The sequence below is a fragment of the Syngnathus floridae genome, chromosome 1 (genome assembly GCF_059516105.1).
Source record: "Syngnathus floridae isolate MCC-2025c chromosome 1, RoL_Sflo_1.0, whole genome shotgun sequence".
In the NCBI taxonomy this organism is placed as follows: Eukaryota; Metazoa; Chordata; class Actinopteri; order Syngnathiformes; family Syngnathidae; genus Syngnathus; species Syngnathus floridae.
This window is the reverse complement of record NC_142413.1, coordinates 16,007,383-16,032,542: the sequence shown is the minus strand read 5'-3', so window position 1 is coordinate 16,032,542 and position 25,160 is coordinate 16,007,383. Positions and strand designations below refer to the sequence as shown.

The 25,160-nt window shown below is 40.7% G+C and overlaps 1 protein-coding gene across 7 annotated transcripts in view; it reads left to right on the top strand.

Moving 5' to 3' along the window:
• LOC148404303 (teneurin-3) overlaps window positions 1-25,160 on the top strand; it is a 195,334-nt gene that overhangs the window by 159,811 nt on the left and 10,363 nt on the right. For 5 of the 7 annotated variants that reach the window (XM_088378486.1, XM_088378458.1, XM_088378467.1 and 2 more), the window contains 7 exons: window positions 1,136-1,279; window positions 12,049-12,298; window positions 15,963-15,983; window positions 16,472-16,704; window positions 18,667-18,821; window positions 21,912-22,792; window positions 24,106-24,281. In XM_088378486.1, the coding sequence (XP_088234612.1) occupies window positions 1,136-1,279; window positions 12,049-12,298; window positions 15,963-15,983; window positions 16,472-16,704; window positions 18,667-18,821; window positions 21,912-22,792; window positions 24,106-24,281 (1,860 nt within the window). The remainder of the gene's footprint in view (window positions 1-1,135; window positions 1,280-12,048; window positions 12,299-15,962; window positions 15,984-16,471; window positions 16,705-18,666; window positions 18,822-21,911; window positions 22,793-24,105; window positions 24,282-25,160) is intronic. The other 2 variants (XM_088378495.1, XM_088378479.1) reach the window with 1 other exon arrangement.

The window sequence follows — 25,160 nt, the reverse complement described above, 5'->3', positions numbered from 1 at the left end:
ACATTTTTAGAGAATAAGAATTAAGGAAAGCAAAGATATTTGTATTTTCTGAGGAATAAACAATTCTAAAGTATTCTTATAATTTAAATTATTTAACAAAAATGTCAATGTCTTGTTTTTTGGTGGAAAAAAAAATTCTTATCCAAAAACACAATTATTATTTGGGGAGTGGTGGAGGGTTGAAAAAATAGATTTGTATCAGAAAAAATATAATATTTCCCCGCAAGAAAAAAATTTATTTTCCAAGAAAAAGGCAGCAGTTTATTTGTTAATTTCACAAATAGTCTTTTAAAGAGAGAAGAGTACTGTAATGTAACAAGAACTGAAAAAAAAGGTTATTTTTAGTATTCTGAAGACTATAGCCGTATAATCTTAAAAAAGTCCTATATACATTTTTCAAACTAAAATGGAAATGAAAAAATGATTGGTGAATGTGAGACAGTGCTTTGGACATCATACGTTGTAGATAAAGTGCTATACAACTGCTGTCCATGAAGCCTTAACCATTAAGCAGGCAGTCCCACTAATGCCTGGACAAACCCAGATTACGACACTTCCACCACTTATTTGCATTACATTACTGGGAATTGCTATGATCTCCCATGATGGATTTGTGAACGTTGGTGTGTGACACACAGTTTTACCTTATTCTAGTTTTTGCAACATTGAGTCTATTCAGCAGAACCCGGACATTCTGCAGCGGCTTGCTTTTATGTCACGACAATGCAGCTTGTAGTTGCATTTTTGCAACATTATGATCACAACATACTATAGTGTCCATGGTGTAAAACTCATAATTTACCACTGCGATCGCATAGCCTGCATGGCATTCTTTAAATAATTCATGGGTATTGGTGAGTTACTCCTGCATTGCTATGATAAAGGAGGCAAATAAGGGGAAGGGGATAAAAGTACTCACACTCCAGTCCATACATAAGAAAAGGTACAGACCTTTAATTAAAAGACTCCACATGTACAGTGACAAAGTATTTGGACCCGTTCACACCACTGTGGAAGGAGTGCATAAAAATATCTAAAGTCAGCGTGTGGGATGCATGACATCTGCATGCTCTCTTCTGCAAATCAGTCTTGAGTCAAAGGCAAATTCACTGACTTTCCCCCCCCTGTTCTTCAGTGTCGGTGGGCTATGAGTACGAGTCGTGTCTGGACGTAGTGCACTGGGAAAAGCGAACGGCGGTGCTGCAGGGCTACGAGGTGGAGGCTGCCAACATGGGAGGCTGGATGCTGGACAAGCACCACGTCCTGGATGTGCAAAATGGTAAGAAATGCTCATCCCGGGACAATAGTGCAAAATCTCAGCTCAGTTACTATCTGTACAATATGGGCACATTTTATGATGGCCTAAGGATGGGAAATGATAGTCTGTAAAAACAACAACAAAGCAAGCTATACAGTGTACAATGGTAGAGTGGTGACCATGTGTCGTCCTTTTTCCGCACATGTCTGCTGGTAGGTAGCATTAGTTGTAGAGGTAGTATGTCAAGCCATTTGAGTACATATTCAAGTGTTGTTAAGATCCAGTCTAAGGTCATTGAGGTAGTGGTGATTGTCAATAACAGCCATGCACTTTTTTGTCTTGATTGCATTATGACTGGCAGCATCCTGAATTCCAGTGTTCAAAGAATTTTTTTTTGGCATATGGTGAATGTACTTTATTTTTTTCAGACAGCAAGTTGGAATTGAATTTTTTCGTAGACTAGTTGTGCATTCACTACATTTTACATCAATTGCACAAAGACTGCGAGAATTACTCAGAATGTTCAAAACTGATGTGCCGTTATGTTGTCTGCTTATTTAGACAGCAAACCAGCTGAGACTGAATCCACAAAATCTACAGAATGAAAGTCATGCACTCACTCACTTTTGTCTCGATGCCACCAGGCGATTAATTAACCATCATTTTTTTTTTTTTCTGTATGCCCAAATTAAATTCCTATTACGGTATGTCAATATTCCCCAGCAAACTAAACCTCATCGCATCCGTCAGTGCGACACGAGAAGCGACCTTGACACACTCGTAGATAAAATGCGGCACAAATTGTCTCAGACAACTGGAACAGCGTCCGTGTGCTGAAATGCATGTTGCGTCAGAACAAGGGGTCGCCGGCTGGTGAGCTGACAAAGGCGTGCTAGCCGGAGGCTGGCTGCTTGTAATTGCGATGGCATTAACGCGCGCCAATGAATCGCCTGCGCAACTCGGCCGACATTCGAGAGGGATTCGATTGCACCTGCTCATTCGTGCGCCGCGCGAGAGATTATTTTACATTTATTGTATTGTTGATTAACGCGCCGCAGATAGATGAGTGAGCAAAGAACTCATTTGCTATATTGAATTAATGTCATTAGCAGCATGTTCATCAGAAGGGCACATCTTCATGATAGCACCAAGTGATTTCGAATGGCGGCATGGCTCACTTGCGCACTGATTCATTTGCTCATTACTGTCGTGATCGGCTTCAAAAGCCCTCTAATATCTGCGCATTGGGGTGATGGTATATATATATATATATATATATATTACCTCTGCAAAGGAGACTGTGTTCTACACCAGTGAGGGTTAATTTGGGCTGTGTACATTTTTTTTTTTAAACATGTCAACCTGGATTATTTTAATGTTTGACTGGTAGTCTTCCAGAGCTGTCCCCATTAAGTCCGCATATTAATGTTGGCATACGTTCCCAATCATCGTTTGTAATTTGTGGAAATTTAAAAATGTATACCTTTAATATCTGATAAGAACATTGCCTGTGTGTAGGCAAAGTCAGTAGCATTTCAAATCAATTGGGAGCCAAATTTAGAAGTAGTAATTGTTCTAGTTGAATGACCAAGTGTTTTTTCTGGACAGTTACATTGTTTTGGTAGGAGGAGTTGGAACAGTGATTTCATTTTTAATCAGAGATGCAAGTAATTTTTGTTGTTGTTGTTGTGGTGGTGTTTCAAATGTGCCTTTGCAATTTCTCTACTATAACACATTTTCATTATTATCATCATCATCAATATCATAAGATGTGATATAGTAACATAATAAATAATGTTTATTAATTAAGGGTTATCAGTCATGTTCTACATTGTCAATCAGCTGTGGTAATGGCTGAAAATGTAAACATTGACTGTGTGGAAGCAAATTCAGGGGCCGAAATGTCAAATTAACTTGAGACTTATTAAGAAACAGTAGTTGTATTGTAAGTGACCATCTGTATACAATGTCGAGTATATATAAAGAGGACAAATATCATGTATATATCGTCAAGAGCACAGAATAAGGAACATGTTTTTTTCCCGGTACATTACTGGGTTCCTGCATTTTTCAGGCTTCTGTGAAAAACACTTCACCTTAAAAACAGTGCTATTTTAGTGATGGCATGTCCAAATCAACAATGGGTACATTAACTACCCTGAGTGCCATTAGAAGACTTGCTTTATGGCTCTTAAGATTTCCCTTTCCTGTGCTGCTACTTTGGTAACCGTGGTTACGCAAGCACAGCATCATCATCATCATCATTTAAAGAAAACAACAGAAGACATTCTCCTGGAAAAATATTGTCACCCTCCTAATATGATGGCTTCAGACATGTGACTGAGGCCATTATTTTAAGTCAGCGATGATATGCAGAAATAATGCAAAGTCAATGGAAAAGAGAGCTCAAAAAATCGATTGAATTACATTGGAATGTGTGAATTAATCAAACATCTCCAAATAAACCACACGTCTTGCTATCTCCTCTTCTACCTCCTCGCTCGATTTCCTCAGCAAATGATTTCAACCTTCAGGACCTTGGAGCCACACACCAAACTCCTCTCAGGGACTGTAAACGCACTACCAGTTATTTTACGCCATTGATTTTTATTTGGAGCGCTGACGCAATGCTTCGCCTTGTAAAAACTGCATAAATATTGCCTTTCCCTTCTTAAAGCAGTGATTATTTATAACAATATATCTATAAGTGAGGCTCACCGAGGTGGACCGTGTTAATGAGGTTCAGCGGCTTTAATGGTACCTTATTAAAGTGTCTCATATTTAATTTTAACATAAGCAGGTGACTCATGCTTATGAATCTGTTTGCCTCCTAAACCTGCTCAGCACACAGTGGCGTTATTGAGGAGATGTGCTTGTTACTCCTTAAATATTCTTCAGACCTTTTATAGCAAGCAGTATATAGGATGCACTGAAGGGCCACTTCATTAGGAACACCTGTATGGTCTAATGAGACATAATGTAGTGCTGCAAATCTGGCTTAGTGGTTTTGAATTCAATTATGTATATCTACATTAGGTGGCACAGGCACAAAATAGCTTTACAATTACCATTCATACCTCTAGGGCACATATCTGTGATTGGGGCCCGTTTGAAAGAATACCCAAGAACATGGGTGCCCAACTCCAGTCCTCACGAGCCCCCATCCAGCCACTAATGATTTGCGTTCTGGGCTCACCGGGAAACATGTTTTTTCCAGAATTTGGTTAGTTTAAAAGCCTGACCCTAAAAATGTATTATACAGTGTGTCAAAAGAATGATAACGCAGAAATTAAAAGGGGCTTGTACATAGAGGGTCCTACTCAGAAATTTGTCCAGATTAGCCATATGAAGCAGTTATCATAGACAGATGGGCAACACTAACATTTATTTCTTTGCTTTCACCATCTAGGGATGCATCAAAGTAGGTGCGCGGGCTGGTTCATCTGGCTAAAATCCCTCACCGTATGATTTGATACATATAGTTCAAGCAAAAATGGTTTTAAAAGACTAATTTGTTCAAAGCAAGAGAGGACAGAATACTAATAGAACATTCCGTGGAAATGTTTACATGACTTAGTTCAGAGCATAGTGTCACTATCACAGCACTGGTATCCATGGAAACCCAGCCAAATCTGAAACAGTGCCATTTTTTGCAACTTTTTTTTTTTTTCTTAACATCTTAATGCTTTGACATAATATTTATCCATTTTGATCAATGTGTTATTTACCAACGGGTTTGAGAAACATTTGTTTTTTTCTTTTTGTCATAAAATAGCGCAAACTATCTGTTGTGAATATAGTTAGAAGCTAGCTTCGGTTGGCCTGTCAAGATCAGTTGGTCAAAAATTGCACTCATTGGTCAGGCAATCACCAAAGGCAGCAGCTTTTCCATCACTATCGTCATGCAAGCGTTACCAATTATTGGAGATTTTTGACGCTGGCAGTGGCTGGTCTACACATCACTCAAAGCATGCGGTATTACTGATTGTGCAGTCATTTCACATGTCACTCATTGCCGCCATGACCACTCATTGGCCAGTTGTTTTTCTCAGTCAGTCTTAAGTCAGTCACACACTTTGCTTACAGTTTTCTGGTCTTGTCAATGTCTTCAGTCAGTTGGTGGTCCGTCAACCAATCAATCATACACCTCGCACCATTGATTTGATGGTTCTGTCGCTAAATCCTTTCCCACTGGTTGTGTAAAAATATTTTTATTTTATTTAACCTTTAGGTAAGACAATTGAGAACCGATTCTCATTTGCAATAAACTTGGCTGCAGAGAGAAGAGGGGGAAAAAAATAATGTGGCAAATGTGTTTGGTCACCTTGATCAACGGGTTGCTTACTAACAAGTTCGATCAAAGTTGCTGCTTTTTGTGATCAAAGACTACAAACAAGCACCAGTACCGAATGTAATTATAAGACAGCTTCAGTGGACTCCTTTAACAAGATTTCCCATAGGTGTTCCATTCAAAGTAATGTTCTTCCCAGGAAACCTGTTGTTTTTTTTTTCTCAAGTCACTGCACCGCATCCCCTCCAAGCTCCCCTCACCACTAATAACATTTTACTGAGGACTCACCAAGACCGCTGATTCATTACAGAGTTTAACAAGAGGCAGATTCAAGCGTATTTTATTGCTAATATAGTGGAACTCTCTTCAAAGGCAGAAAAAGACTTGAAAGACTAAAGGAGGAAACACATTTGGACTGGCCACTGTCCTCATTAGTGGAACCAACTAGTCAAGAGGGCCACGTGAGTCCACGGTTTCCTTGACATTCCAACCTATTCGTCTGTCCTTCCTCTGATTAGCAAATTACATTGACTCAATGGATGCGAGGGCACATTTAGATTAAAAGCGAGGGGCCGCACTAACACGAGAATACGACAACAAGCGTCTCTGACAAAGACAGATAGGTGCGACTGATGGCTCTTTTGTAGCACAACAATGCAGCAACAAACACGCGACCTTGGGACTTTAATTGAACTGCAGAAACGTAGAGCAGCGTAATGAAACTCCTGCCGAGCTGAATGTACGATGCGGTGACTGGAAACAGATGTCTAGAATTTTAATTTTTGTTGGCGTCTTCAAGGGACACATTATAAGCAAGGTCTTCAGTGATTGAATGTTGTTGGATGGACAGTTAGTTGCGGCACATATACGCACTGCATAACATAATGGCAGTCATGAGTCATGGTTTTGACACAATTAGTCAGGACCAAGCATGTCACATTGCTTGGTTCTGTCTTCGATCATTGGCCAGTCTACATGTCAATAATTACAGCCTGCACCACTGTTTTGGCTGATTCTATTAAGGATCAGTGGACTAGTCAGCACCTCTGAATAAACGTCCGATCAGTTTGGCCATCTAACACAGAATCGCTGATTGGATGCTTCATGATTTGTGTCACGAAATGCTTGCCTGTTGGTAGGGTAAATATGTGAAATGCTTCTGCTGCTTCGCTGCAGTGCCGCAGCAGGTCGGCTGAGGTTCAGCACGGGAAAAAATGGCACACAATAAGTCTGGGGTCACTTTGGCAAGCTGCCACTGTTCTCTTTATTTACACATTTGTTATTTATTTACAATACACACCAGTAACACCCGAGTGTGATGACCACTCTGTTGCATCAGCCCCCCAAAAACCTCAACTGTACCGCAGCCCCCCCTTGGCTTTTCACTGTCATTGTTAGCGAGTAGATGAAAGTTGCTTTGCGTTGTTTCCCTCAAGGACGCTTGGTCACAGCGCATTACACTTGATGTCGGTGGTGCCGCCTCGGCGGCGGCCATCAAACTAGTGACATGTTGGGCTGTAGCTGGTAGGGGAGCTTGGCGCTTTCACGTGCACACGCCTAGCTCCCAGGCTGATGACAGGGAAGCCCACAGCTGCCTGCATAAAAATGTCTTTAAGTATATATTTATAAATTCTGCACACCCGAGTTTGGATGAAGAAAACTTCCTCGCAGTAGGATGCAAAAGTGTATGTGTAAATGTGTGTGGGGGGGGATGTTCTGTTTGGATCAAGGCTTTGTTTTTTTCTTGGCGTACTCAGTAAAATGCAAGAAAAGACTTGTCGCTTAATGTTCAACTTCTTACTTATGCACGTCCAAAACAGCACAAATTAATTATTGATTGATCTATTCATTGGTTGGTCTAGATGTCAGTTATTGCAGGCAATGACAGGTTGGAGTTTTTACATGCATGACTAAATATTTCTCGACATTTTAATATGCATCCATCCATTCTCTAAACCACTTATCCTCACAACCATCCACACTCACACCAACGTGCAATTTGGATGCCAAAACATCATGGCACAGCGTGATTTCCAAACATGATAAACTAGACTTGCCTCAGCAGGAAAGTGAGTGCCAGTTTTTACGACGAGCACACATAGATCTACAAAAATAGATCCCTAATACTTGGCCTATTGACTAAAGTTAAACAAAATGCAAAATAAAATACTAATTACTCATATGGTATTTAACCAGTCTGCATGTCAGTCATTACAGACAGCATCACTGATTGGGCTTCACTCTGGTCTTCATTATTCGACTCAGTCAGTCTTACACATCAGCATTGAGGATGATCTTTCACACAGAGAGCCAGGTTAAATTGGTCACATTTCACAACTTGTGATAATACAAATCTTGAAAAAAGTGTGCTATCTTGCTATAAATCAGGAGTTGGGAGCATCAATCCACAGGAACATTTGTTCAGCACTGTCTTTGATTCCGGTGGAGTCATTATATCTGGAATCCACTCCTTTGATACCGGGCTAATTTGAGTCATGTTGTGTACGCAAAAAAGAAGCTTTCATTCTGACATCACAGCCTCCCAGATGATTAATGGTACAAAGTGGCAGGGGGTGAGCCGTCGTACCTGACGGACTAACTAGAGCGCCCTTGGCAATGTCACGTTGGTGACACTACCAGAGGGATAGTAATGGAGGGCTGGAAAAAGGGATGGGTGGTTTGGGGGCGGGGGAGTTTGATTGTCCTCCGAAAAGGCCATCGTCCAGAGCTCAATGAGCTGGGAATGTGAGGCAAGTAATAAACATGAACTCACTAGTTGTCTATATGTCAATCGTTGTAGCCACTGATTGGACATTCTGTTGGGTTAGTTCTGTCACAAACTGTACTTTGTTAATGGTCAGTCTTGTTTAGTTCTTTCACAATATTCCCTCGGTCAGCGGTCAGTCAACCTGACGATCATTACACACAGCTCTACAATTAGTTGGTTTCATCTCACGTCAATCACTACACGCAGCATTGCTGATTTATTTTACCAGGCATTATCAATAAATGATATTTATGATAATGATATCAATAAACCAACTAAGCCGTTGAACTGACTGTAACGATCGATGTGTAACCTGACTCAGTGAGGATTGGGACAGATACCACCTAGACTGACCACTGACTCAGTGAAGACTGGGACCAATCAATTTGTGGTGTTGTAATAGACAAGTCAATCATTTGATGCAGCATCATTGGTTGGCCAGTTCAGTAACAGTTGTCACTGGCCAATCTACATGTCAGTTATTCCCATGAGCACCACCTATTGGTTGGCACTGTCATAATCTTGCCGCTAAATGTTAGCCTTTTTTCAAATCGTAAGTAAGGTATTACCTACCCATTCATTGTTTTTCTCATTGCGGACAGAGCCACCGATTAACCAATTCTAGCGATTTTCATTCAGGCATATGCTAGGCTTTGTGTCACTTCTTACAGGGATAACGACTGACACAATCTTCAGTTTTCCTAGATGGAGACAGGCTGCAGATGGCAAGGCGAGTATGTCTGCTAGAAATGAAGTGGAGGACATGACTAAAGACCAAACCCCAGCAATTTGCCTCATTGTGTATGAGAGAGATGATACGAGGAAGAGGAAGAGGAGCAAGAAAAGGGGGGTGAGAGGAGGTAGTGCTGGCTATATGTGCGGATGTTTGAAATGGTACAGAAATAAAGAATGACTCAGAGTGGGGAGGAATAGAAAACGCATCTGCAGAGCATGTCAAGGGGTGAAGACATTAGTCAAAGTTTACAATGTTAAGGGATCGATACAAAGGCGGCCATGGAGACAATCACTGATATTTGGATTCATCTTCGTGCCGGCTAAGATGGGAGGGATATCGAACCCTAACCCGCTGCCTCCCTCACCCACAAGGAAAAGGCAAAACCCCACGTGGGTCATAAATCTCAAATGTCAAAAAGTAGAAAAGCAGGGTTGAATAATTCAGTGGGGGATTGAGAAAAGTCAGGCGACACGGTGGATAAATATTAATATGACTGAGGGCAAAGATGCATTACAGACGTACATGTGTTGCTTCAAACAAAAACAAGCGAGCCAAAGCAACTTACAGCTGAATTTCGGGCTCTCTGCTAACTATCACATTCTCTTTTTCTAGGTTTTCAGTCTGTATACATTTTAAACTATGACACATTTCTAATTAGCTCTATTCATTATTATGGAATGAAAACTCTGAAATAGTTTAACCCGACTTACAATTTTTTATGAGATACATGCTATGCTTCAGACCTTTTTTTTTTTTTTACGTTGACTCTGTATGGTGGCAATGAACTCAACGCAATTTACCACTCGCAGCTGTTTGGCAGACAGACAACAATTCTTCAATAAGGAGGCTTCAAGCTGTTTAATGCCAAAGCCAGTTGAATGTTACTATCAGTTACAGTACTCGTGTAAAACAACCACGCAGCTTTGCCTTCTGCTAGATTAATGCTAAAAAAAAACATCCCACTGAGCTGCCAACAGTTGTGAGAGTTTTTGAAGGTAGGGAATGTTGAGTTCTCGTCAGGGTTCCTTCAAGGTTGCAATATAGACAGACAACAGCTAGATGGATGGACGCACAGCTAGTAGACAGACGGACAGATGAACAGACGGACAGGCGGATAGACGGATAGGCAGATAGGCAGATAGGCAGATAGAGATTCCTCGTCATTGCTACAGCAACCTGTGTGGCCCAGTCTGAAAAGGGCCAAATCCCATTTGGACACTTGCAAAAAACAGAATAGACAGTCAGCCCTAAAACTGGATTTGCAGAAGACTGATTGGAATCAAAACCACATTTGGCTCACGTGCCTTGAGTTTGACACATGCGCTTTAAGCAAAGGAGATTTGAACACAACTGGTGCATAAGCATATGTAGACAATATAACAATACAGGCAGGCATATATGTATCATAGTATTTGTCTGTGTCTTCATGGGAGTCGCAAACATCATGCACAAACTGTTAAATTCTTCTTCGACACTATATATTTAATATATTTAAGTACAATATTGCCAAATGCAATTGTCCTGTTCTAAAGCTACAATCAAATGTATGTGGCGTCTTTTTGGGAGGTTGGAACAAATGTCTAGCTTTTCTACTCATTTCAACGAGAAGATTAAAGATGTGACTATTTTGTGTTGTTAGCACATTGTTACAGAATGAATGCAACTTCTATTTCAAGACATCACTGTACTGCACTATACTGTGCTGTGTGTGATGACTGAAATTTAGACTCACCACTGACCTACATGTCAATCAATACATACAGCATGATGATTAGACAGTTCTGTCACAGTTTTCTCTCCGTTATTGATCAGTGTACATGTTCATCATTGTAGGTAGCGCCACACAATTGGCTTCCGTCAAAACCTTTCTTCACTCAGGCACTAGTAAGTCTTTGTGCTAGTCATTACAGATTGCTTCTGTCAGTCGTAACTTATTGGTAGGTCCGCATGTAAAATATTTCCCAGTTGCCAAGTGCTTCTCCACTATGTTGACAACTAGCAAAAAAAAAAAAAAACAAGCAATTATGTGGACGTATGATGTTTCAATAAGATTGAAAACACAGAAGCAGAAAAACAGATGCCACATGCTTCATGTTGGTCTTCATATTTTGTCTCAAGTATGCCGTCATGTTCGCATGCTGCAACATCCTCTTTAACGTTAAATCCTGACATGTAGCAGTGGGGAAGTGGGGCCAAGGGGGGCTTCATTAGCATATCACACATACAGCGTCTATCTGTTGATCACAGACGCTACAATGCTAAAGTCTGATGCATCGATTGCAGACGGATGGAGGGATAAAAGCAGCCCAGTGCTGGCAGGAGTGGCGCTCCGAGCGAGAGTGTTCGTCTCACCAGCTGCTTTGACTCACTTCACAAACTTCCTGTTGTGGATAGTTTGACAGATTGGGTGCGGCAACCAAAACACGCTTCTTTCATGACTACATCAAAGTTTGTGAATAAAGTCAAGGAAAAGTCCATCTCAAGTGTTTGTCTTGACGTTTTTTCCCCTTTTTTGCCGCCGACAAAAGACACTTTGTGCAATCTTGGGGACGTGAGAGTACGATATTGCACGCGAAAGTAGCTCACCAAACACTGGATCAAGACAACTCGCACTATCTAATGAGATGATCCGTACCATATTTTGGAACATCTTCCCAATAATGTGGTTATTACATTATGAAGCAACACACAACCACAACTTGGCATTCATGGTGGCATACGTCTCAGCAGGGATGGGCAACTGACGCAAGTGGCAAACCTGGTTCCCCCACCAAAAAAAGGGTGCTTTTATTATTTTTAAAATTCTTTTTGGACACCCCATAATGTCTTTTAAAAATCCCTGATGAACATTCAATACATGCTTTTCACGATCAACAAAATGAAGAAATGGGAGTGTCCCAGTAAGAATGGGAAAAAATAAAAACATATGAGAAAATATTGGAAAAAAAGGAATCTGAGCTGGATGTCAGTCTTTCTTTTCCCATTATTCTTTGCAGGCATTCTGTACAAAGGCAGCGGTGAAAACCAGTTCATCTCGCTGCAGCCGCCCATCATCACCACCATCATGGGCAATGGACGCCGCCGGAGCATCTCGTGCCCAAGCTGCAATGGCCAGGCACTCGGGAACAAGCTGCTTGCACCCGTGGCCTTGGCATGGGGCATCGACAGCAGCCTCTACGTGGGTGACTTCAACTACATTCGACGCATCTACCCATCAGGAAATGTCACCAGCATCATGGAGCTCAGGTAAGAAAGCCCTACGCCTCAGACAGATAGCCAGGCTAATGAGTTGATTGTACATTCACTAAGCTTCAATACACAAAAATTTCTGTATGCAACAGATAGACAGACAAACAGAGCGACAGACAGGCAGCTGAGGGGAGGCTAATAAGCTAGCTAAAATTAATGTGCATTGAATAAGATACCCATGATTGTTCTTGGCTCACAGACAGAAAAATACGTAGATAGATGGAGAGTTCAGTAACTGGCTTCATTGATCATTAAGCCTAATATACACACAAATACGAAATAAATGTACTGAATAAGTGAACTATCTTCGTGATATATACCAAATAACTGCTGTTGCTAGTGGAAAAAAGTTAATATAGGATGGATGGACGGACAGAAGGACGGAAGGATGGACTGGACTGGACTAACGGATGTTTAAAGATTCCAACACCCAAGAGAATTAGAAAGAGAAATATACGTGTCAGGTACATAGAATGGAACCAATCACGATTCAGGTCATGGCCTAATCACAAGTACCTCATACCTGGGACCAGATGGTCATTTTAACCATCAACCATCAAAGATTGAATGTGTAACTACCGATGGACCACATGCTCCCCCAAGAGAGATTTGATGGACTACCCATCTCTAAACGATAATGGTTGTGTCTCTCATTCTGTACTGTGTGAGAGGGCAAAAAAGGTAATGAGAGGGAAGATAATAGCCATATCGTCAAGGATAAAGAAACAGGGTAAAGAAGCAATGTGATCTTGATTCAAAAATTGGGTTACAACTAAAACATGAATAAAATATGGACATAAACACAATTGAACTACTTTAAGAAAGAAGGAGTCAGTTGACAATTAACAAAAATAGAAATGAAAGAAACTATATCTAAGTCAAAGAATAACAAATCCCCGGCATTGATGATTGTTAAGCATTCATAAATGAATACTGCAGTACTTCTATGTATATTCATTCCAGGCATTACCTATAGGTAATGGGGAGACGTCCCCATGTCTTCGTTTCCGTATTAGGCAAATTCATTTCCAGGTTTATTTGGCAGAGAAAAAGAACCAGAGTAAGATTAAAAGTTATGTCCTCAAACTACGACAAGTGAGGTCTATCCTGAAATAATTTTGAAAAACAGTATTACTATTGGCAAGTAAGCAGTAAGCAGAGGTCAGTTCAAGGCTTTACTTACTTTTATATGTGATTGGAAAAAAAAACACTAACTAAGGACCATATCTCACATACCTTTTCTATGGCAACATAACTATATGTGTGATATTACTGTACATTCTATGTAAAAGATAAATGGGAACTAGGATTAAATGTGATAGTCAGACGTGGGCATCATTCTCCATTCCTGAGTTTCCGTCCCTAATTGAACTTTGCACAGTCGTTCTAAGTCAGCCCAATGCCGTCATGAACAGAGTCACCGTTACCACGTCACACGCAGGTGCCGCACATCTGACATGCAGCCAAATAAAGCAAAAATACAAAATAAAACAATCGCCACATTGTGCACATGGGTGTGGCTTTTGTTTTTATTTTATTTATCATTTTTTATTTGGCAGCGTGTCTGCATGTGCAGCATCTGTGTGGGACGTGGAAATTATGTTCTCAACGCTTTCGCTGGGCCCACGTAGATCAGGGGCAGAAACTCAGCGTCCTTGTGATTACTGCAGGAAGGACATCCTGTCTCAGGCACGCAATTGGTAACCAGCAGATCTCGCACCAACTTGGCTTAGCTCTCGTCGGGGACAGTTGGCTGCTCTCATATTGGCAGGATGATGACTGCGTTTATCGTAAGCCGTCATCCTGACTCAGATATGTAAAACGGCAATATGTGAAATCATGCGGCTACCATAAAGAAGGCCCAATGGAGTCACCTGAAGAACATTTCACAAAGTACCTGCGAGGAAATAATGTGCATATAAATAGGAAATGGGGTGCTTTCCCGACTTTATATAACAGTTTCCCCAGTTTGGATTCAAACTCGAAGGAGTAGTGTTACAACAGCTTGGAAGGACTGTTGTGTTGCTGGTGTTGGAATAATTCAAGCAGTAGTTCACAATTAACACAGAACAAGTGACTTTCCTGTGACTTTCGAGATCATAAGCACCTAAAAAATATGTACAACTTTCCAGTCTTTATGCAGCAGGATATACCTGATCAAAACATTTTTCTATTTGAAATGCATGCATGTTGTCAATTGTAAAATTTGTATTGACAATTTCTCCATTTGCAAAGGGAGGAATTAAGTCCCGCTTATTTGCTGCCTCGACAAGCAGCAGGATGAATCTGAGAGTAAATAGGATGAGACACTGTATTTTTAACAATAAAAAAAGATTTGTGTAACTACGTACTATGTATTTACAAAAAAAGTGACTTTGCATTGACTTTTATATTAAAGTGTGCTTCTGTCTGGTTTTTCATGTGAGAGGAGTTTTTGATTGTTAAACATCTTTTTAAATTATGTGGAATCGAATCATTTTTATTGACATTGAAGAACCAAGGTAGGAATTAAATCAGGTTTCTATTAATTAAATCAGAAAAGAAATTAGTTTTATTTGTTGTCTAGAAGGGCAGAGGAAATACAACAAGAGTGTCACGGGTGAGTCGGGGCAACCATGTGCAACGCAAACTTTTTTATTTAAGGGAAAGGGATAAGGGGAAACTAGAATCCCAGCAGGGCAGGTGCAAAAAGGCAGGCTGACAAGCTGGGAGATGAGCAAGTGTCGATGCGTTGTCAGGGCAGACAAGGAGAAGACAAGTTCGTAGTCAGGGACACGCACGTGGTCAGATCTAGCAGAAAACAAAACAGAGCAGGCAAGCACGCAGGAAGCAAGCAGGTGTATCGCTAAACAGTGGATCGTGGAAACGGGAATCATGGAACAGAGTAGGAACAGGTGGGAGGAATGTGTGTGTCAAACCTGACGATTCAGCCAGCAGTGATGGAAGTGCAGGGTTTAAATAGCAGAGTTAACCAGTTGTGAGGATGAATAGGTGTCAGGCAATCAGTGCTAAGGCATGGCCAAGAGCAATGCACGTCACAGAGGAGTACTGGCAGTAAAGCTAAGCGCGGAAGAAAGGAGCTGACCGGGGTGCTGAAATAACAGTGAGAGGAACACGTGGAGGAAAAGATCTGACCATGGTGCTGATCGTGCGGACATGTGACAAAGAGAAAGTTTATTGTAGGGTCATTTTAAACGGAAAGACTCTTATAATCAGTTACGCGGTCCCTCATCACTTGTATGGTGCAGTTTTTGGTTGTTTGAAATGATAGACCCAAAGTTTCATTTGCATGAGGAAAATTTTAGGTCAATTCAGCACAGAAAATTTCAGAGATTTTCTTTGAATTAGTTAATGCATCAGGAAATAGTCTGATGAATCCAAATTTCCTTTAGGAACCAAAAATGTTTCCAATGATGTGGAGTTAAATCATTTGCATCCACAACTTCTTGGTGGCATCAATTACACAGTGAAGGAATTAAATCAGGCTTATCAGGTGAGCAGCGGCTGAGCCTCTAATCAAAACCGGCCAATTAATACCAAAAACATCTCAGTACACCAAGGGATGGTTTTTAATTTGTGGGGAAAATATAAAATGTCTTTTATTGTGAAGCGTCTTGATCTTTTATTTCTTTATTTATTGTGCCCTTTCTCTTTTTTGTAGAAATAAAGACTTTAGACACAGGTAGGTGTGTTATCCTTTAGTGCATGTTAATTACCACCACCATGACGACAATTATCATCATTACATGAATAAAGTTCTCCCTTTTTGCCATTCCTTTGCACCCCAGCTATTACCATATGTATAATTAGAGTGGGCCAATTATCGTCTAATTACCGCTGATGGAGAGAGTAAAAAAAAGTGGCATCTTGTTTGCGATGGCTGATGAAAATGCTTCCGAAAGTGCAGGTTCCAACAAAAAATGGTACAATCAAGCCTGAAATAATTCATAGCCTCGGAGAAGAAAGTAGCTAGAAGTTGTTCAACCATGAGATGGCAAAGCATTTTTAGATTTGCATCTGACTGGTCAAATTCAGATAAAAGTATATAATTCCATAAGAACTGTATTGCATGTCTTTGCAAAATGCATATTGCATGGGCCAATTTTGCGATCTAGATTTTTTTTCGAGAGATTGTGCAGACCTAATAATAAGACCTTTTCGTGAATGCAGCAACAACCCAGCACACCGCTACTATCTGGCCACCGACCCGGTCACAGGACAGCTGTACGTGTCGGACACCAACTCAAGGCGGATCTACCGGCCAAAAAGTCTTTCTGGAACAAAGGATCTGCAGGCCAATGCTGAGGTTGTAGCCGGGACCGGAGAACACTGCTTGCCCTTTGATGAGAACCACTGCGGGGACGGCGGCAAAGCTCCGGAGGCCTCGCTCACTGGACCCAAAGGTGTCGTAGCGCAGTGCTTTTTACACTACAAGTGCAATATGAGTGATGCATGTGTGTCCCGTTAATTAGCTACAGGCTGCTGCTACCAGACAGTACTCATAGTGACATCTTGCGATTATATTAAGTTTTAGCATGTTAGTATTTGACCTATTCCTTTTCAAAAATCACCTGACCACAGACAGAGCACATTGTGAAATACTTACCATTCTGTCTCTGCGCTTTCACCACTCTGGTTGCTGTCTTGCTAAATGTCAGCATAACAACTTTTCTAGCAACGTTGCTTGAAATTGGACCACTCAAAGACATTACTTTTTTGGGTGGATAATGTTTAAACTTGTTCTCCAAGGTATGCCCAATTTGTAGTTAATCTATCACAAATAAGGTTTTCAGACTTGTAACAAAAAATTTGCAGGACTTTTTCTTGTGTTATTTATGTTTATTACAACACAATACGTACATTAAAATTAAAACATACCAACCCCAGCACATCACAGTACAAACAATATTCTGCTCCGTTTATATTTCTGACTTTCAAATTATCCTTCCTTTAATGTTATTTTTGCAGAAACTTTGTCATTAACGAGTATAACCTGTTGTCTGAGGCCGTCCATTTTTGCCATTTGCGCTATGATTGTTCCCTTTTCTATAAATTCCCCAAGATGAAAAGCCCAAACCAAAAGACTGTTTTTGCTTTCACTGCCGGCTCCTGACGCCGACTGCGCTCGATGCGAGCCTTTCAGCCCCGGTAAGAAAGTCTGTAATGATTGAGTGGGAGGAAGCCGAGACCGAGGAAGAAACAGCAGATGGCTTTTTTTTTTTTTGGTGTGTGTTTTCCACCCTCCCTCCATCTTTTTCCGAGACATTTTGATGAACTCTGCTCAGATGTGACACTCTTCATCAGTTTGAGACACTCACACGGTCAAACGAGGCGCCGATCTCTCCCAAGGACTTGTGCAGCTGAACACATTCACCTCATAAAAGCTTTTTTAAAGACCTAATTCAAGCTGTATAAATTGTGATCCTCAGTGGTGCTACATCACAGCACATCAGAGACATCGTCATATGTCATGCAAATAAAACCCGCTAAATGCATATATAACACCAAAACCTAAGCAGATGGCATCCATTTTCTGACTCTCCCCTTATGACGAGTGCCCGAGCATGTTCAAAGAAACACTGTATGATGAAAGATAGTCCCTGGAGGTCAACTCCACCCTTTAAAATACTGGTTGCATAAATAATGCCAAAAATGGTGATGAATATTTTATGCCTATAACCCCATCAAACCATTGAGAAAAATGTCCGGATGAGTCGTATAGTTTGGTCTTTGACTAAGTTGTGATGAGTTGAGCACTTGTCCACAATTTTGTATTGGCCTTTAAGCAATAAGTGAAACCAAACCCTAAACAGGATTGGTACATTTTATGGGTTTCACCTGTTAAAAAAAACACACACACACTCATGAGATAAATAACACCGTAAGATTTAGTACATTTCATGGTTTTCATCCATTGAACAACAATCTGTTTGTTATTTATTTAGATGAAGTGCCATAGCTTGTTTAAACTCAGTTGGAGACAAAAATATGCATATTTTCAGGCTTTATAAATAACACCTAAAGCAGACTTTGGTCCATTTCATGGCTTTTACCCAAGACAAAATCTCCCAAATGCATTCAGAATCGCCTTCCCGACGGGAGTGCTTTTTAGTTGGGCTGACAAGCGCGCATACAGGATGTACGTAACGCTATGACTACAGCTTTTGCCACTTCTGCCTGAGAAATTATTTAAAAGCAGAAAAGCATCCAGTGAATTATTGATAGCGGTGCTTTTTGCCAGTGACCTGAATAATGGGGAGGCAAGCTCAACACATGTAATCCGCCGCGTCGTCTCCACTGACTTGTGCGAGCCGATCCGTGGCCTTTTAACCCTGGTTTCTCAACGTACTTGACTTGACTTGCAGGCATCACGGTTGACAAGAACGGCGTGATTTACTTTGTGGACGGCACCACCATCCGCAAGGTGGACCAGAACGGCATCATTTCCACCTTCCTGGGATCCAACGACTTGACGTCGGCGCGGCCACTGACCTGCGACAATAGCATGGACGTCAGTCAGGTGACTAATGGTGTAATTGTAACATGCACATACTGCCAACAGAATGGACAATTCATGACATACATTTTGAAATTCTTACTTAAAAATATAATACACACTAGATACTTTAAAATAATATAGTCATTGGGGTATTATTATTATTTACAAAATAATTAAATGTATGCAATTTGAATCATCACAATTAAATACTGATTTGTAATATGTAATTATTTATTGAAAAAGGACAGTACATATTAATGAACACATCACACATACACACATCACACACATATATGATACAGCTAATTTTAGATACTGTCATTATGAAAATAGTATTTCTAAAATTTCTATTAGCATTACTATTAAAATATTTTAAATTGTGAGCAATTCTGAAATTATGTGAAATTTTTGACTGATGTTGCCTACATACGTATTATAGATATTTTTGGGGGGGAGAAATTTGAAGCTATCCTGATTTATACACAGTTGAACAATAGCATAAACAGTGCATTTGTGAGTGTAGCTACATTATTACTGAATAAAAAGACATAAATTAACAGCCACTTGGAATTGAAGAGCGGAAGAGGCTGGGAAAAATATATTTTCCTTACTCTTTGCTCCTCAAGTAAACAAGCATCATCATTCTCCTGAAGAAAAGAAAACAAAAAGTGGCCGGCGGAAAATATGTGCTTGAAGGAGAGCCCCTGAAATGTTGTTGCCGTGAGCATCTCAGTGACAGTAAATGCTACGGCAGTAATTACTAAGGTAGGGCCTGGTTTTGATGTGGAATGCAGTAGAATTAAAGCCCGGTGTAGATAGAGCGCCCACAGTAACGAAACAGCCCCGGTAAGCGAAAAATGAAGAAAAAAAATTCAATGATATGATTCTACATAAAGTGGCCTCGCAAGCTCTGCACAATAGGTCACATGGTTACAATACCTTCTGCTGAAGCAGTGCAGCATATTTTTGTCAGTGCTTTTCAGATGATGATTGCAGGAAATATAAAAAGGCAGAAAAGGATTTTAGAGTATGGAAATTAATGCATTCAACGGCCTCCTATAGGTCTGACCTGCAGAAAGTGAATATAAAGTGGCAAATTGCTGAGTGTGAAACCTGCAGTTCCTATTTTCCTCTTTTTCTTGAACTTTTTGTGTGCATGTGATGTGGAGTTATATTTTCATTGCTGTTGGTTTCTGGGTTAGTTATTTAGTTCATACGCATATTATAGGTCTTGTTCTTGACCTTGGCCTTGTGTGAATGACGCAGCGTTAGACCATATTTTATACTGTCTTTACACTCGTAATGAATGTAGTTCACATACATCATTTCACAAAATGTCTATCACCTACGTAGTATATACTTTAAAAATGGGTGCAAAGTAAAAAATAAATACAAAACATCAAATTTTGGTGCGGTTAGTAGGATCCCATTCAGGAATTTACTCTTTTGCCCATTTTATTCTTCAATTGTGCCATGTGCGAATGGCAATGGGTTATATTTATATTGCTGTTGCTTACTTTGTTAGCTATTTATGTTACACAAAATTCTGGGCCAAGTCCATGTTTACATTGTTTTTCAGTTGATTATTGCATGTTGTCTGAAGACTCAAAAGTGTATAACTGCTGAGAGTGAAAAGCTGCAGTGCCTATTTTTTTTGGGAGAGAAGAAATACGTGAACATTTTGATGCGAGTCTGGTTGAAGTTTACCTTTACTGTCTACTTGCATCAGGTATTTGTACAAATTATTTGTCGAAAAATGACAATCCGTAAAAATTGGATGCCAGGGGGGAAAAAAAATCATTTGTCGGCTTCCCTCTGGGCCAAGTGACCCACCATATCCATTTCTCCCTTTTTAATGCCTTTTATTTACCGTTGTTTCGTACGCATGATTTGGCAAAAATGACATGCCCCATGCCCACAAAAAATGGGTGTAAAGAATACAGAATGTCAAATTTCAGTGCAGCACCAGCAAGCCAAGCAGTCCAAAGCGTCTAAACCAGACTACGCCGACAGCAGAAGTGTCAACAGCAGCGCATGAATAGAAATTGGAAGAAGAGGTTGTTTACTGGCTGCGTACACTTTCATGACTAATGACAAAAAAGCAATCTACACTCGCGTGGGCGCTCTGAAAGCGGCGTGAGACAAAAGTGGAGTGGTCGCACTCTGCCAATTAATGAAGTCATTTGCGGTGAGCCAACAACACCGTAACGTAAGCTCGTCACGCATTCAAGAGGAAAAGAATTGGCTTAGCTATCAGTTATGTGTTGTTATTGTTTTTTATTCAAATCAAACACATTCCATCAGCATCCTGACAGCTTTAGTGACACATTTCAAAGGCCATACCAATCATTTTGACGTTGACTGTAATTGTTAGTTGTGTTTTGTAACATGCTAATATATCTTTATCTGTTAGACATTTGTTTACTTATTCTGCTCACAATTACATGGTTACTATTGTATTTTTTTACTTTAATTCATTTGGTCTATTTAATCTTTCCAGAAACAGTTAATGTAACAACGTAGTTTAGAATCTACTTAGAGTTCGTCCAGCCTTGGAATGTAAAACATGAGCAATGTGATGTTTTTTTCTATAAAAATAAAATGTGTTATGACTGGTCATGCTCATAAAAAAAAAGAATACATTTAAGAGCATAAACACTTACAAAAAAAAGAAAATACAATAAAAATAAATCTACATTATTTACTGTAATTTCTGGACTATAAACCGCTACTTTTCGCACAAGCTTTGAACTCTGCAGTTTGTAGTCCAGTGCGTTTTATTTATGTGTTTTTTATTTTTATGATTTTGTAAAATCATTTTGATACAGGTAATAGAATTTAGGACAATTCATTTAAAGCACCGGAGGCTTATAGCCCGGTGTGGCTTATCCATGAACAAAACAAGATTTTCCCCTCATTCAAACTGGTGCGGCTTATATTCAGGTGTGTCTTATAGGCCAGAAATTACAGTATATATACAATAACTGTTTATTTATTTTATTTATTTATTTATTTATTTATTTATTTATTTATTTATTTATTTATTTATTTATTGGGGTATTGACTTAGTGTTCAAACCAAGAGATGATATTTTTTGTATGTCCACATCAGGTTATTCTGGAGTGGCCCACAGACCTGGCGGTGAGCCCGATGGACAACTCGCTCTACGTGCTGGACAACAACATCGTGCTGCGCATCACTGACAATGGCCAAGTTAACATTGCAGTGGGGCGCCCTGTCCACTGTCCACTCTCAGTACCAGAGCGCAGCATTTCGACCGGCGGCCAACGGGCACAGTTCACCCCCCTAGAGTCGGCTGCGTCCATTGCCATCTCCTACCACGGCGCCATCTATATCGCAGAGACGGATGAAAGAAAGCTGAGCCGCATCCGCAAGGTCTCAGTGGACGGTGAGATCACGCACTTGGCCGGGGTGCCTTCAGACTGCGATTGCAAGAACGACGCCAACTGCGACTGCTACCAGGCTGGCGACGGCTACGCCAAAGATGCCAGGCTCAACGCGCCGTCCTCCCTGGTGGCCGCGCCCGATGGAACACTTTATGTGGCCGACCTGGGCAACATCCGAATTCGGGCAGTGTCTCGTAACGGGCCTGCGCCGGTGTCCAACGGCTATGAAGTGGCATCGCCAGACGCCCAAGAGCTTTACATGTTCGACGGTAATGGTACACACCAGCACACGGCCAGCTTGCTCACCGGAGACTTCAAGTACACCTTCAGCTACAGCACAGAGAATGACATCACGGCAGTGACGGACAGTAATGGAAACACGCTGAGGATACGTCGAGACTCCAGTCGTACCCCGGTGCGAATTGTGGCACCGGACAACCAGGTGATCTGGCTTACAATGGGCACTAATGGCGGCCTCAGGACTCTCACTGCACAGGGACAGGAGCTGGTGCTGCTCACTTACCATGGCAACAATGGGCTTCTGGCCACCAAGACGTCCGAGATCGGATGGACCACCTTCTACGAGTAAGTATGGGAGGTGTGTTTCCTGCACACATATTTCAATCGCATTGAACCAGAGCACGTCAAAAGTAGGTCGAGTTTGGTATGTAGATGTATTTCCAAGTTAGGGTTTAAGGCCAGGAATAGGATTTCAAAATAGGGTGTCAAGTAAGGGCTAGGATTTTAATCTAAGGTTTCGAGCCAGGGTGTCTCAATAGGATATTCATATCAGAAATCGGTCCAATCTTATCAGATTATACCGAACGGCATCTAAAATTTCCAATGCAAGCATGTCGATCTCTTGCACCCTCATACTAACAATACTAACAATACTGTCTTGGGTATCAAGTTTGGGTTGAAGTCAAGGTTAGGGTTTCAAAATAGAGTTTTGAGTCATGATTAGGTCTTTCAAGATAGGGTAAAGTTTAAACCAACTTTTCAAGATAGGTACTCAAAGCACACTTACAGGCTAGGGTCAGGGTTTCATGGTTAGTGTTCCAAATTGTGGTTCCAAGCCTGAGTCAGGCTTTCAAGACAGGGTTAGCGATTTAAAGTTGGTTTCAAGACAGGGTCAGGAATTCAAGAAAGTTTGAGTTTTAAAGTTAGCGTTGCAAGACCGAGATACAGCTTCATGGTATCAAGACAGTGTTGGGATTTGAACTTGGGATTTATGCTCGGTGAAATGATTTTCCTTGCGACGTCAGATGAAACAAGTAAAGGCTTCTTGGTTGTGCAGACTCATTTAATTATGCAAATGAAGTCACCTTCAAGTGGAGCAGATTAGTTTGTTTGGCACTGGAAATTTGTTTTTACAAAAAAAGTATTGCCTGCAGCATCCGCCAATCACAAAGTTGACGCAAAAAATGTCACTATGGCTGAGTCGGGTTCTGAAATGGGTTTAGGCTTTCAAATTCCAGTTTCAAGTGGGGGTTAATATTTTAACAAGGTTTTCAAGACTAGGGTGAGGTTTCAAAGTAAGGTTCCAGGACAGAGCTAGGATTTCAGATGAGTGTTTCACGCCTTGTTCAGGGCTTCAAACACTGCTTTAGTTTAGGGCTTCAAATTACAGTAGGTTGTCAGTCAGGATTACGGTTTCAAAGAAGGATTTCAAATCAGGGTCATGCCTTCAAATTAGTTTTCCATGTCCATAATGTGATGTCAAATAATGTTTAAGGTTTCTAACAAGGGTTTGAAACCAGGGTTAACATTTCCAATTCGGGTTTTAAGTCCAGTAAATGGTTTTAAACCATTGTAAGTAATTCAAATTTGGTTTAGAAGACAGGTTTATGACAAGGCTGCTCCATAAAACATCCACTCCTTTTTGTCCTCCAAACCAGCTATGACAGTGAGGGTCGTCTCATGAACGTCACCTTCCCCACCGGCATGGTGAACAACCTTTACACTGACATGTACAGCGCACTTACCGTGGACATCGAGAGCTCCCTCAGCGATGAGGAGATCAGCATCACCACCAACACCTCCAGCATCCACGCCTACTACACCCTCTCCCAGGGTGAGTTATTTGGTTGAAAAATGTCACACGGGCGCATGTTGCAAAGAAGTGTCATGGCTACTGACTGGTGACCAGTCCAGGGTTTAGTTCGCCTCGTGCCGACCTCTCTCCTAAAGTGAGCTAGTGAGCTGGACTGACAGGATGGGTTAAGTATTGGTTATTGAGTTGCAACCAGTCCAGCGTGGACCCTGTTGTTCACTCAGTCAGCTTGGAGTCCAACATTAACACGATAAATGGTAAACAAATGGATGGAATCTTCGTTGGAGCCAGTCCAGATAATATCCTGCATCTTGCTGAAAGTCAGAATTGTGAAATTGACCAAAATAAACAGTAGGAAAAGATGGTTGAGTCTTGGTTATAGACCAGTCCTCTCGCTCAAAGTCAGCTAGGATCGACCCCTACATCCCTGAAGAGGATAAGTGGTAGGAAATGGATAGATGGAGTCTTGGTCTATCTTGGACTGTGGTTCAGTTTCCAGTGGTTCTTTAGTTTGAAATCACTTGGTTTTGGGGACATGTTTTGAACAGAATGCTAGAGATTGCTGTGGTCCACAGACCCCTGTGGTCCAGAGGCTTTCAGATTTTTAGCTGTCAAGTACATGCATCATGTACACAAAATGGAAACAAAAACATGGGTTTGCTATGCATTGTTGTACTATTAATGCTATGAAACTATGTATAAATGCAAACATAAATACTTAGAAACCTTTATTGCTTCTTAGACAAAAACATTTCGGTGGAAGTGTGTGAAATGTCAGTAAAATTAGGTAAGGCACTGTAGTAAAGGAAAAAACTAAACCAAGAACAACATTCGGATTGTTTTTTTATTATGTAACCTTTATTCAGCCAAAACATTTTGCTTTGATTAATTAGCATGTAT